At 33.3% G+C, this 14,621-nt stretch overlaps 1 protein-coding gene across 1 annotated transcript in view; it reads right to left on the bottom strand.

Moving 5' to 3' along the window:
• The window catches only part of LOC129218069 (lysosomal Pro-X carboxypeptidase-like), a 46,622-nt gene that overhangs the window by 666 nt on the left and 31,335 nt on the right, over positions 1-14,621 (bottom strand). Inside the window, exons 7-8 of the mRNA XM_054852258.1 lie at positions 12,215-12,381; positions 9,482-9,669 (exon numbers count right to left, since the gene is read on the bottom strand). Coding sequence (XP_054708233.1) covers positions 9,482-9,669; positions 12,215-12,381 — 355 coding nt within the window. The remainder of the gene's footprint in view (positions 1-9,481; positions 9,670-12,214; positions 12,382-14,621) is intronic.

Raw genomic sequence — 14,621 nt, 5'->3', positions numbered from 1 at the left:
TTAACAACACATTCATGTCTGCACTGGAAATAAGGGCTGATTTGAATTGATAGTTTTAGAAAATGTCAGTGAAATACAGTGGTCATCCTATAGTTACAAGCGCCTGTATCAAGCCTCAACTTTTTCTGCCCCGTAGTAGCCGTGCAGCCCAGAATATTTCCCACCCCCTTCAGAGCAGCCAAGCGTGAGCTTGGGGCGTGGTGCACAAGATTAGGAAGGGACAAGTGACAATTAAGAAAGGAATGTGTGGAGTTGCTTCGCATTTTTACTTCAACTTGAAATTCTCAGTGCATTTATTCTCGCTTGGAGAAGAAGCCGCGTTTTTTCTGCTAATTTTCTAGATTTATGATTATTTTGAAATGGCATATAGGAGGAGAAAGGTATTAACGCAGGAAGAAATTGATGCAATTCTCTTTAATTCTGATCCTGATAACTCAGATATTGATACTGAGGAATTTGCAGAAAATTATGTTTCGATTGTTTGTCCAGCAATTGAGGTCAATTCAGAAAGTGAATCAGAAGAGGAAACATGTTTAGTTGAAGAAGATAATAGGGATTTAACCTGGTGTAGTGCTGGATATAAAGAAAATGACCGCAGAAGCTTTTGAGGAGATCCAGGGCTGAAGCATTCCTTAGAAGTCGGATCTGAAGAAATCAATTATTTTAAATTTTTGTTTACTGATGCAATGGTGGAAAATGTTCGTATTAACGCGAACAGTTACGCTGAATTCACTGCCGACAGAAGAGGAAAACCAGACAACAACTGGAAACCAGTAGAAGACATAAATGAAATGTGGGTATTTATTTCAGTGTTGCTCATAATGAGTTTAGTCAAAATGAACAAACTTCGAGATTATTGGGCATCAAATCGCATTTTAGGCCATGACCTGGTTAAGCAAATTATGCTATGGAATTGCTTTTATAAAATTCTCCAATATTTTCATCTTTCGAAATGATCAGAAGAAATTCAAAAAGGAAAAGAAGGTTTTCATGTTTTTCAAAAACTGGAACCATTGCTTTCAAAATTGAGAAAAAAATTTCAGGTTCATATCAACCCCTATAAAGAAATGTCGATGAAGCACTCAACAAATAAAAAAGAAGATTGGGAATAGTTCAATACACATGCCCCTATAACCAGCAAAAAGAGGAATTAAAATTTGGATGCTTTGCACTTCTTACCTGGGATATGTGTATAACTTCAACATATACAGAGGAAAAATGATGATGTGCCACGATCCAACAATGGTCTGAGATATGATGTAGTGGTCAATTTAAGTACGGCACTGAAAGAGAAGTACCACACCATCTATTTTGATCGTTATTTCACCAGCATTGATTTGCTTCGGGGTTTACTGAAAAAGGGACTGTATGCTTGTGGAACAATTGTCAAGAACCGTGAAAAAATTCCCATCGAAGCAAAAAAAATTCAACTGGAAGAACAAGGGCAAAGTGCTGTTCCAATGTAACGAAGAAACGAAAATGTTCTGCACTATCTGGATAGACAAAAAAAAAAAAACAAATAGGTATGCTCTCTACTAATGTTGATTATAACATAAACAAAGTAAAGAGACATAAGGGAATTGAGATGAATGAAATTTCATGTCCTGAGCCATTAAGCTGTTCAATTGTTTTATGGGCGGAGTGGATGTTGCAGATAAGAAAACGGAATACTACACAATTGCTAGAAAATTCATCAAGTGGTGGTACTACCTGTTTTGGTCTTTGCTGGACACAACTATTGTAAATGCATTCATTATCATGTCTGGGACAAATTTCCCTCCTTCACAACGTCCACTAACACTATGAGATTTTAAAATGAAGTTAATTGAACAACTTGTGAAAGATTTTTCCTCTCGAAAACAAGCTGCAACAGTGACTGAAGGCTTTTATGAACATGACCACAAAAGAGCAAAAATTGAAAGAAGGGAAAGAACATGCATTAAATGTCGTAAAAGCAACGAAAAAAAAAACAAAATAGGCCATCCAGTCCAAAGCTCTTGGGAGTGTGGACTTTGTAAAATTTGCTTATGCAAAAGCTGTTTCTAAATGAATTTAAAAATAAATTTAGTGAATGGCTATGATGATGAAACAAGGATGATGTATATCATATCACTTTAATCTGAGCCATTCCAACAAAATTAGAGAAATTGACAGAAAAAAGTTATAAGCAGTCCCATCTAACACACGCATGAATACAAACACACAATATATATAAGATATTTTTTAATGTATGGACAATGCTATGGGTAACTGACTTACTTTTATGAAGCAAAGCAATAAGTATTTTCACAAAATATACATTTCTTAATAGAGTTGAGAAAAGAAAGAAACACACATTGAATTAGTTAAAAACATTCTTATATAACAATTTAGATGTATACTGAAAACCTGACAGTAAGGTTTATCTCCGTGAAAAATACCCCAAGTAAATAACCAGAATGCAATCAATGTTAGAGTTAAATGAACTTAATTTTTTTTTTATATTTTTTGTGCAATGAAAAGTATTTTTGTCTTTTTCCAACATGTTGACAGTGCCTGATTACTAAAAAGGGTCGGGAAGTTGAGTTTCTCCACAGTATTATTAAAAACTTATTTTAAATTTCAATGTCTGCTTTTAAATGCATGCTTGAAGCGGGGGGAGGGTTCTGTCAAAAAATACTGTCTGGGTGATAGAAAATGCAGTTTTCCAGGATTTAGCCCAACTTTTTTAGAATGCACTTTTGTAACATTTAATTAATGCACTGGAGTGTCTTAAGAAAATGATATGTCCAATTCAACAACTATCCGTTGAATTGCAATGCATAGATATCTAATGTCCATGAGGAGAAGAGAGAATAAAATTCAATATGAATTCTGATGGGCCTCTATTGAAAAATATCTGTAGCCTTAGTGACTTTTGTTTCAATCTTCTATAATCAAAAGCTAAGTGTATGTAATTATCTATGTATGTCTAAGTTACCTTCTCCCAAACGCCACTAAACTGACCATCAAACCATGTATCGATGGACTCTTAATTTTCCCGTCTTTACGTTTGGCTATTTAATATAATCCTCCGGCAATAACTAGCGGAGATATCAATTAAAAACTTAATTATGCTACTTAGATTTCGACATAAAACCCCTATTTTTTGTAGGCTTTCCTCCATTCAAATTATTATTCAGTGCTTCATCTCAACTTTCCGTAATAATGCTTTTATTAAAATTTGTGGCGTGATGAAAATCATTGAGAAAAAATATCTGTTGCCATTTTTTCTTTGAATATGAACAAATAAAATTTTTACTTTTGTCTTGAGGCTTTTCCTAAAATCGGAGAATTTAAAATGTTTCCTTTTTGGTTATTTTTCCGCAATCTACCACAAAGTTTTACTGATTTTTTTTTTGTTCAAGCCTGATTGTTGAACACACGTCACTTGACATAAATCTTATTTTCGAAGTAGACCGTGCAGAGCCGGGCGACGCAGCTAGTGTGTATAGAATTTGGGAAAATTCTCCAAACCCAAAGCGAAGGGAGGGTGAGGTATGAGATTGAGCTTCATTTTACTTCAGAGGTTAATCGGGCCTTGCACATTCTTCCTTGTTTCCAAATTTTTGAAGTCACAATCCTACTAGGGGTGGAGAGAGACATTGCTCAATATGCCCATATAACGATGGATATTTACATTTCAAAACATTTCATTTGGAATCCTAATTAGTGGATATTATTCAGACAAAAAATATAGCATTTAAAAATAGTATTTCAACTATTTATTGCAAAGATTTCAAAGAATCTAGAGTATGAGTGTCGTTGATTTTTCGGTATTTTCCATAAGAAACGTCTCTGCAAATGTAGGCTCAAAAGCATTTTTGAGTTTGATTGTCACCTTTTTACCAGTAGCGGACTTTGGGGGGGGGGGGGGACACAGGTTTCTCATATTACTTTAACTATTCCATTGAATATTTTTCCATCGATTTTTAAATAGCACAAATACAATTCTTTAAACTATTGTTTTAAAAAACACATTAACATATCAGAATCGAGTCAAATTGTTTCTTATAAGAATTTCATTGGAGACAGTGTAAAAGAAGATTATATTGCAATGCAATTCATCATCATATTTTTTTTTCTTCTGTAAAATATGTAATTCACATTCGGAAGCCTAGCCCAGTAAGCAAAATATCTTGCCTCAGTATTGCATAAAGGTTGACATGCAAGAAAAATCATCTTGCATTAATGCTGCCTCAATGTTGTTATGTTACTCCATTTATGCTGTCAGCAGACTGCCACAATATTGACTGACAAGGTGTATGCAGCATAATATCAGGAAAATATCAAGGTAGGCTGCTTTTGTAATATTGCATACGTATTGATATGACAGGATAATATCAAGATGTTGTCATGACAGCATGAAATCAAGGTCTAAGCAAGATGATCTTGCTTTTGTAATCTTGCATACGTATTGATATGACAGGATAATATCAAGATGTTGTCATGACAGCATGAAATCAAGGTCTAGGCAAGATGATCTTGCTTTTGTAATATTGCATACGTATTGATATGACAGGAAAATGTCAGGATACATTGACATGACAGTATGAAATCAGCACGTTTGCAAGGTGTTTTATGTATTTATTTATTTGTATTATTTTCACTTTAACTCGAGAATTAAATTTCATTCTTTAATTATTTCTGTTATTCTTCAAGATAGTTTTCTAGCCGAAGAATATTTCCTTAAAGCTGACATCTGATCGGAAATTCATATAAAGGTATTAATAGCACTCGCAATTTAATTTAAAAAATGAAACTTTCTTCGTTTTGCGTAATTATTGTTATTACTGTTTATTTTTTAAATTCATGCTTCTAATTGTATTATAAAGACATAAAATGCCTAGTTAGGAATAATTGAGGAAGTTTTTATAACACATTTAAGAGTAAAGAAAGCAAAATAATAAATAAGTAAATAAATACAATAAAGTACATTTCCAAATGGATGTCAGCATTGAAAATATCCTATGGACGAAACACATGAATTTATCTTAAAGAATAACATAAATAACCATTGAATAAAATTAATCTTACTCATGAAATTGAAGTGATAATACGAAATTCTGGGCTTCATGTCCTTTGTTTCAAAGTCTAGGGACGAAAAAAGTTATTTTCGGCCATTTCTAACATTGATCGCACATCGTCTGCAATATGACTTGTTTAGTACTATATTAATAAACAAATGCAGTTATCAGTCATTCATAAGTTATTCCTAAAACAATACTATTCCACACTAATAACTAAGCAACCTACTTAACGAAGCCTAAAGAACCTAACGCCAACGCCACGTGCAGCTCCTCTGAACCGACTGAATCGTAGGTCAGCATGCGAGGGACGCTGGGTAGAAAGAACTGCGCGCATGCGCAAGTATCAACGAAGGTCCACCTGTTCTATTGTGTACTAATTACCTTGACGGCGACAGCATGAAATCAATACATCTTGACGGCGTCAACATGTATGCAATGTTGCTATTGTAAGGTAATATCAATATTGATATTTTAAGATGAATGCAATGTTGCATACGTGTTGTTATTGTAATATTGCTTTTTAATCCTTATGCAATCTTTATGCAGTATGAAACACGTCAATATTGACGCCGTCAGTATAATATCAAGATCTGTCAAGATTGATGCAAGAAATTTTGCTAGTAGGGTAGAAACAATTAAAAGAACTTTGTGAAAACTTTGATATGAAACATTGCATGAGTAGGTACTTTTTACTGTTACTCTCTGATGCCCCCACCCAAAATGTTTTCTGTATCTGCCTCTGCTTTTAATCTTATTATTATTATTTGCATTTTTCCTTTTTTCTTTATGTCTGGCGTAACTCTGTCTTAGACATTTTATGTGTAAGAAAGACCTTTAAAAAATATTTGGTTTAATATGTTAAATTCTCAATAACCTAAAAAGTAAATTTCATATTTTAATACAATGCATGATACTCCTGGTATTAGGGAAAAGGCTGCAGGAATTTTCTGCACGTGGAATGGTCGAACAGGGGTTCCATGTGGAAAGAACACCTGTCACTACTTGATGAGAGGATAAAAAGAGTAGGAATGTACTCACCGGATTAGCAACTCAGCAGTGTACTAAGAGAGGACAAAGGAACAGGGGGAAAGTATAGAACAAGAATCTCGGCTGTGTGGCTGGAATCCTAGATGCTTTAAAAATGGTTGCTCTTGGGGCAGAAAGAGTTAAAGATGCCCCCGACCCCCCCCCCCCCCCCCCCAACCATTAGCAAATTCATTATGAGACTAGAATAATGTTTTGTGTAGAAACAAAGTCAAGACAGATTGCTCAGTTCTATTTATAACAATACTTTTTTTTTCTTCTTCAAAATTTCATTAATTTTGAATTTGCAGCTGCAAAACACTAGAAGAATATGTACAATAAACCCATTTTACACATTTACTAAAAGAAAAGAAAAAATACTTTAAAATAAAAGCATTATAAAGATTCTATCAATAAAAAATCAATACAAATATAAAAAGTAAAACATTACTAAATACATTACTTTACTATTGCAGACAGGGCCATTGCAAGTTCAAAAAGCTAGGGGCGTGTGTGCTTGTCTGCCCCTTTATTTTTTAAAACATATATATTATAGATAGAGAGGATACAGATTCTCTGTTTTAAGAGGGAGTCGGAACTAGATTTACACATTGCCAACCTAAACAAAAATATAATATTCACTCAGGAATAGGGAGTTCTAGAGGAGTCTCTGCCATACATATTTTGAACTTGTAGTCCTAAGAAAAAACAGTTTTAGATGCTATTTGGTCATGTTAGGGGTAGGAGAGATTCAAGACCCTTCCCAGCAAATGTTTTGAAATTGAAATCGTAAAAATGTGATTGTAATTCAATTTCTAGAAACATGATTTCTAGCAATATTCAAGAGAGGAGTTTTCGGGGGCTTTCCCTCGAAATTGAAATTTAAGTCTTTAATGATGTTGATTGGAGAGAGGGAGGGGGGGGGGGCATTACTAGGAAAATTTCCAAAGATACAGCTAAAAAAAATGCAGTTTTAGACGGTCTTTGGAAATATTAATGGAAAGAGTTTTTTCCCTTTTAAATCCAAAAACTGTATATATTTTTCTTGATTAGAATTTTTTAAAAATATCTCCTGCCCCATTTAGAGTTCAAATGCATCTTCGTCCCAAAACAAGAGATTATTGGGATGGAACGCCTTCTACTATCGCTTCGGAATACATGCCACTGATCTGTAGCAGTATTAAGCTTACCCTGGAAAGATACCACACATGCAAAATTCCTTTTTCTCTTTTGAATAGTAGGAATTATTCAATTTTCTCTTCTAGCCTATTCTTTCTCTCAGTTTTACTTATTATTTTTTTACTAATATCATCATTGAAGTATTTTACTTAAAAATCATAATATTTTTTCAATAAGCTCGGCTAACTGCTGCCTCTCTTGCTGCTGCACCTCTGGTAGGGCCAGCAGAAATAGGGTGAATTTGCCACCCCTCTAACGTTACTGCCGAGGGCTCTGTGTGGTGGAAGGAGCAGAATAGTCGCAATGTAGTGCATACGTGTTGTAAAAGGCGACTAAAATGGATACCCAATCTAAGGTGTAAGGCACCGTGCTAATGGATGGATGGCATCTGGGTTGTATGATGTCTAAAACAGTCCCCTCGAGGAACCGGGCGAAAACTCTTTATAATCAGGCTTGCACTCGTACAGGGTGGTTGTGCTGGTGTTGACCTTTTACCACCAGAAAACCAGTAACCTTGCTGCTGAAGGAGTTGAGGGTGCAAGTCTGCAATCCACCAAGGGGGTGAGGGTGCAAGTCTTTAACTCACCGACTGAAGGGTTGAGGGTGCATGTCTGCAACCCGCCAACACAGGAGCAGGGAGGCAGGGAGTACTCATTTGTGCACAAAAATGAAACAGGCGCTCACGCAATCAGGAGAGAAAGAGGCTGGTATGAGAGGAGAAAGCCACTGGGCCAACCATTCCCAAGAAGGTATGAGAAACCAAACGTCTTCAGCCGGAGGATTCAACGGCTTCCCCAGCACAAACTGCTGTATCGAAACGAGTAAGGACAAGTCAGTCACAGTCCTATCTATGCTCAAGCAGTAAGTATGTGGGGCATTCTAAGGTATTTTTGACATTTATGTAGAGTCCATAACGTAACCTTTTTTGCCATAACTTTTTAGTTTACTGTTTGATTAGCATATTATTTTATTTTGATCTTTTCCTACCAACACACCAGCTCAAATTAAAATTATTTGCAAATCAAACGGTAAATTAAAAAGTTATGGCAAAAAAAGGTCACATTACGGACTCTACATAATTTTAAAAATACCTTGGAATGCCCCATGTTTAAGATGGCTGTTGTGAGAGAAACCATCCCATCGGAGAAATCATCTCGGGATGACATTGAACACATTCAGCTTGTCATTCTAAGGAGGACAGACCTGATTCTCTCTGGGGAGCACAGTTCAAAAATACAAAAGGCTTCTTGACTAAGATAGTATTGGGAAGGCTCTTGGTCTTCTTATTGGTATTTACACCTTAAAGTGGCACTGTGCTATAATGGGTATCAATAATGATCTAATTTTCAGAGGTTACCTCTTTAATGAGGAAACTATTACTCACATCCTGTGTCATTGCGAAGTGTTTTCTACCTATAGGTTTGAACACCTTGGTCATCATTTGCTTGAACCGTTGGAGATTCATGATATTCCTATTGAGTGTTTGCTGAATTTTACTTCACCTGTTAGTCTGTTTTAAGATTTCTGTTAGGGGACTAGTAAAAAAGACCTCTGTTCACATTGCTTGGTTTGGTTGAACCCCCCTTTCTTTCATTTCATTCCATACTACCCAAAGACGGAGTCCCGGTTTGCTCTCCTTTAGATCTGGCACGCATTAGTAAAAGCTGTCCTTCAATAAACAATAATAACTGCACACAGTAGTTACAGTGCCTGTGAAATTACATCAATATTGTGAAATACTGGATACCATCTTAAGGTACGGTCTGAATGAAATATACAACACTGGCAGTTTGGTTTTGACAGAATAGGGCAGTAGTCCACAGTACTCCCTATACAATAGATGTTGAATGAGATGTTTCTCAGTTCTTTGAAATTTGAACAAAGGAATTAGTTACAGCATTTTATCTACTTTCAAATGCAATTTTGAAAAAAAAAATAAATAAAAACTATACTTAATTAGCTTCAAGATGTATTAATTATTTTTTCAGTAATTGAAATATGGAGCACACACAGCGAGAGAAAGTAAAGAAAATATTTTTCCATGTAAATTACATGCTGCAATACAAAATGTGATTTTATATTTTTAATGTATAATAATACTAATGTGTGCTTTAAAACATTTTCTTGCTAAAAAGAAACCCTAAAATTATTTCTGGTTTTTAAAATATTTCTACTAATTTTTAATGTCTATAAAGAAACAATATTTCTATAAAACTTTGGGAAATGCATACCTAAATATTATATTGCTTGCTCCTTTGATATTTTTACCTCCATATGTGTAAAGGCCTTTAGAAGTGTCAGGGTTAGTTCTCCAATTTTTCCAACAATTCTCAGAATATTGAGTGAAATTCCATGGCAAAGGTTCAAACATATCAGTTAGTCCAGTTTGGCACATAGGGTTAACCATTTCAGTGCATGACTACAGTATGAATAAAGTATAAACACAGAAACATGTAATGAAACTTAAGCTTTAAAAATAACTGTACACTAAAATTGACATTGTAATGCAATGAAAGTAAAGAGTTAATGTTTATTTTGAGGGAGAAAAGAACAATCTAAACCAGTTCCCAACCTGTGGGTCGATAACCCAAATGATGTCATGAAGCATTCCTTGAGAAGTCATAACATTAATCCTACTGTTAAAATATAAAATATTACATAATTTTACAATTATTACACACAGAAAAATAGCAGCATATTTTTTTTTCCTTTGAAGTAATGTTAAATTTGTGGTTAATGTTTTAAATAAAAGTATGATTGTTTATTTTTTTATTTAAAAAGTTGACATTGAGCTCCTATTTTATAAAAATTAATTGTATTTATAATGTATCACTTTTTGATAGTTTAAAAAGAAACAAAAGATTTTTATTTATTTTTTGTAATGATTTGTTCTTTCAAGAAACATATGTTAAATCGAAAAATCAATGTTTGACTGCAAGAATTTACAAAAGGGTTGATATATATGTTCTAAATTATAGTGGATATATTTTTCTGATTTCTAAAGTCAATGTGTTACATGCATTATTGCACATAAATAAAATAGCTCAAGCACCGTGAGTTATCATGTATAGCTGTAAACTACAACTAAATTATTAAAAAACGTAACTACAATTACTTTTCTTAAAATGAATCAACAACAAATTACTTTTGAAATGTAGTCAATAATTCACTACACTTGGGGGGAAAAAGTATATACACACACCGCTTTAGGATTGAACGAAAAAGTTCAAAAAATGGTTTAGATTAATAAATTCGCTCATGTAAACATTGAATATAACTCTATTCTTTCTTTCTTTCTGTTTTAATTCTTTTTTGGGCCCAATCTATCATTCTAAACTCTTTTTTACTATGTTGACAAATATTCGATGCAAGAAAGGATTAAAAAAGTGAAGGGATTCAATCTTCCAATTTTTATAATCCCTTCATGCCAGTGAATCGTTAATTTAAGAAGTGCAACTTGGCTACTTTAAAATGTAAAAAGAAGCAGTCTTAATTTGATTTAAATTTTATATAGACATACATGTACATAAAATTGATTAGATGATGAAAAACATATTTTAAACAGAAGAGGGAAACTTTAATCATAGAAATGAATTTATAGGAACTTATAATTTGCAGGAACTAATTAATTAGTTTTGAGCTTCGAGGTAGGGGCCTGGACCTGGACACCATCCTTTTTCTTATGCCAATGATAAAATGAAATTAAAATGTATTTTCAATCCTACCAAATAATCTCAAAAACTTACAAATATTTTACAATTGACTTTAATAATGTTAATATATCAACACTCAATCACGAAAAAAGCAAAAATAAAGAAATATGAAAAATATTCGAAATGGTACTAGCATTCTTTTTAAATATTAACAAATAAGCTATCCAAAATAAAAAACATAACTACTAATGCTTAACTTACTTCAATGTGCAATTTTAAATTACGTGAGGATGACATTGATACCGAAAGCTTTTTGCTTAATGGGCAAAGTTTGCTTGAAATAAAAACTTTTGTTTCTTTTATATAACACTGTTCTACTTATTGTAAGCTGGCCAGGGCAGTTCAATGTCATCCTCTTCTATAACATTTACAGTAGCTTTCATATTTGGTGAATATTGGAACAATAATACCACTGGCATTTAAAAGTTTATCCACAGGACATTTTTGGCTGCTAGAAAACAAATTGGTTACTAAATTGGCAGTAATTGCATATTCTTTTCTTTCTAATCCACACTACATTCAAGGTGAATATTGGTGAAATATGAAAACTACAATGCCAAAGAAACTAATCAGTGGCACATCCATGGGAGAAGTTTTAGGGTTAAATCCCCTCCCAGAACTCAAACACACTATTTCACACAAATAAACGGAAACAAGAGCATTAAACTTTTTCAAACAAGATAGGTTTCAACAAACTAGCTTACTGAGTGTGAAGCAATCACAAATTACTTTCCAATTCTTAGTCATGCAAGTAGTATGTACTTCATGAAGAGCAGAATGATCTTAATGAAACACAAAAACAGATCATGGTCACTCAGCATTCCAGAAATTCTTTTTAGGGAAACCAGGTGTTTTGCCTTCTTTTTCTTAGGATAAAGTGCTTTTTTGAAAGAGTTTTTAATAGCTAATTCTAACAGCAGCTACTATAAAAAAATTAATTTAAATAAATAAAACTAAAGACTTCAACTCTAAGGGTCATGTCATTCTTCCCTAGAATTTAGTATTTCAATATAATGTTTTACTGGATTAGATCTTATGGACAGTCATAAATACATTGATGCACATTAAAGACTCTTAAAAAATGTAGCTACTACAATAACATCGCCACCTCCGACCACTAATATAGGGGGTACACAAATGCGGTCGTGGGTTGCTTAATTGCCAAAAAAGAGTTGGGACATGTAACAGGTTGGGAACCACTGATCTAAATAAACCTATCACAAAAGAAAATAGATGAAGTGGTTGCTTTACCTGATAATCCCATCCTTTCACACCCAAACTTTTGGCTTCAGGAGAAGAAAAGTCAAAACATGGGACATCTCCTGTGTAATTGTGATAAACTGAGGCAGCTTTAAATACATTTCTTAGCAACTGTATATCATCTACCAGTGCTTTGCTCAAATACTGGCATGCAACCTAAAATACATAAAATAATTCTCAACATTATTTGCAATGTAAAATTCAAGTTATTTGAACAATGGATTAAAAGTAAATAACATGCATTCCAATTTATATAAAATATTGAAACTTTCAAAATAAAAAAATCAGTCCTTTTTAAAGACTTTAAAAACATTAATCTTTAAAGCAAAAAAGTCCATAACAAGTTGTAGGTTGTAAAATTTCAAGTAAAATTTGCAGTTATTTGCAAAGGAATTATAGAAAACAAGAATTTGTATATGGCTTTAATATATGTATATGTACAGGATGACGAAGAAAAATTAAAAATTTTGAACAATCCAATAAAATGAAGAGTGATGGAAGACAAGTTTTTAAACTGAAATCTTGTTATTTACGAAGCATTAATGGAATTCATCAATTGAAATAAACTATATCTTTAGATAGCATCCTCCTGTACAAATTCATTCCTGAAAAAAATCCGCTTCTTCTACTAAGATTCCTCATTTATTGCTACAACAAAATTTAAAATTGGGGTGAGTATACTTCAATTTTTAAATGCTACCAAATGAGATCACTGAGCCTCCTCTTCTCTCAAATGTGACCAATGATACTTTTGCGTTTTTTAATTGTTCAAAGTTTAAACGTTTTGGTAGAGAGCTCTCAATGCTTCTCTGTTCCATTAATTTTACCAAAGGTAATCTAAAATTGCATTTCTAAAATTTCCCATTTCAGAGAATTTCTGGGAAGAGGCCTTGACATTCTATTGTAAACAAAGATGGACTAAAATAAACTTCAATTTTGAAAAGAAAAAAAAAGTTGAGAGAACAAAATCGTTGGGGAACTCCTTTTTTTTCCCTCCCCTTAATGTTACCGAAAATTGTAAAATTATGGTTTCTGACATCAACATGAAAATATCGCTTGGCAGGAAACCAGAACCCTTTCTCCCGATTCTTTTCTCCTTATGCCTATATAGATCAACCAATTTCGAAAAATTTCCGGGGGAATTTACCCGATTCCTCACTTTCCTCTTTCCTATGTTGTCAGTATAAAGACCTAAAGATGTGCCTTTTCAGACTTATAACCATTAGTATCCTTCTTTGAAGGCACATAAAAAATGTGTTGCTGTTAGCTTTATTTTATGTTTCACAATTTTCGATTTTTAGAACTTTAAAACTTGATTTAGAAACTTAAAGGAAAAAAGGAACTAGCGGTAGTTTAATGTTTTTGCTTGACTCGGAAGAATTGAGATTCGGTACTGGTTAATTTAACTTTTTTAATTTACAGAGGTGGGCCAAAATACTCTTTTGCAACTGGGCCAAATTCAGTCAATCCGCCCCTGCCCCCCCCCCCCCCAAGCCGGAAAGACTTAAAACTCAACCTATAAAATAAATACAATGATAATTCCGAAAATTTATTTTGTTAATATTGCCAATTTAGGTCTTCAAAATATAATCAATTTTTTATTTAAACTAGTACAAGCAAAAATAAATAAATTATGCTGCTAAAAACAAGTGTGTTTTTCTTTATTGCAAATATGGTGTCTCATGAAATATTTTATGTTGGTATTTTACATATAGTAGTTGAGTACTGTAAAAGCACTTATTTTTGCAAAAACGAAAATATCAGTGATGTTGCCAGCTGAAAATTTCACAAATTTTACATAAACAGAAAAGAAAGTTGATTATAAATATACGTTGAAATATCTGGAGAGGCTTAAATTTGTGTGGTCGTAAACTTCAAAAATTAAAGCCTCAAAAATAAGTGCTTTTAATGTAATTCAGTGTTTTGTTTTCTCTCCTAGGATTGTGCATTGAAGACAAATATGCAACCCAAATGTTGGATACAGCATCACTGTCTCTTGTATTTGGAGAGGGCACTGTGTGAGTTTTGGTGGGGTTACGTTGATGAAAATGGTATCAATGGATAGCAATATTCTTGCCAATTAAAATAGTAGTGTCCAAAATACATATTTTTTTATTACGTTCTTGCAGTTCCAGTACTTAATGGATTATGTTAAGTGTACCAACTTATTTTTTATCTGTGGGGCATCTATGTCTTGAAGCAACATCAAAATAAAACATCCCCCAGATTGAGAAAGTCAACCCAGACATATGATTGGTAAAATGTAAACAAGAATTCAGTTAAAGGTGAACCTGACAGTTAAACCAGGTTTACAAGGTTGACCAAACCAGATGTGTTGTGGAGGAGTATATTAACAATGGTGATTTTTTGATTACTACTCAGCAAGATAGAATTTATC

Source organism: Uloborus diversus, chromosome 3 (assembly GCF_026930045.1).
Source record: "Uloborus diversus isolate 005 chromosome 3, Udiv.v.3.1, whole genome shotgun sequence".
Lineage (NCBI taxonomy): Eukaryota > Metazoa > Arthropoda > Arachnida > Araneae > Uloboridae > Uloborus > Uloborus diversus.
Note: the sequence above shows the minus strand (reverse complement) of the source record. Positions and strands in the feature narration are given on the sequence as shown.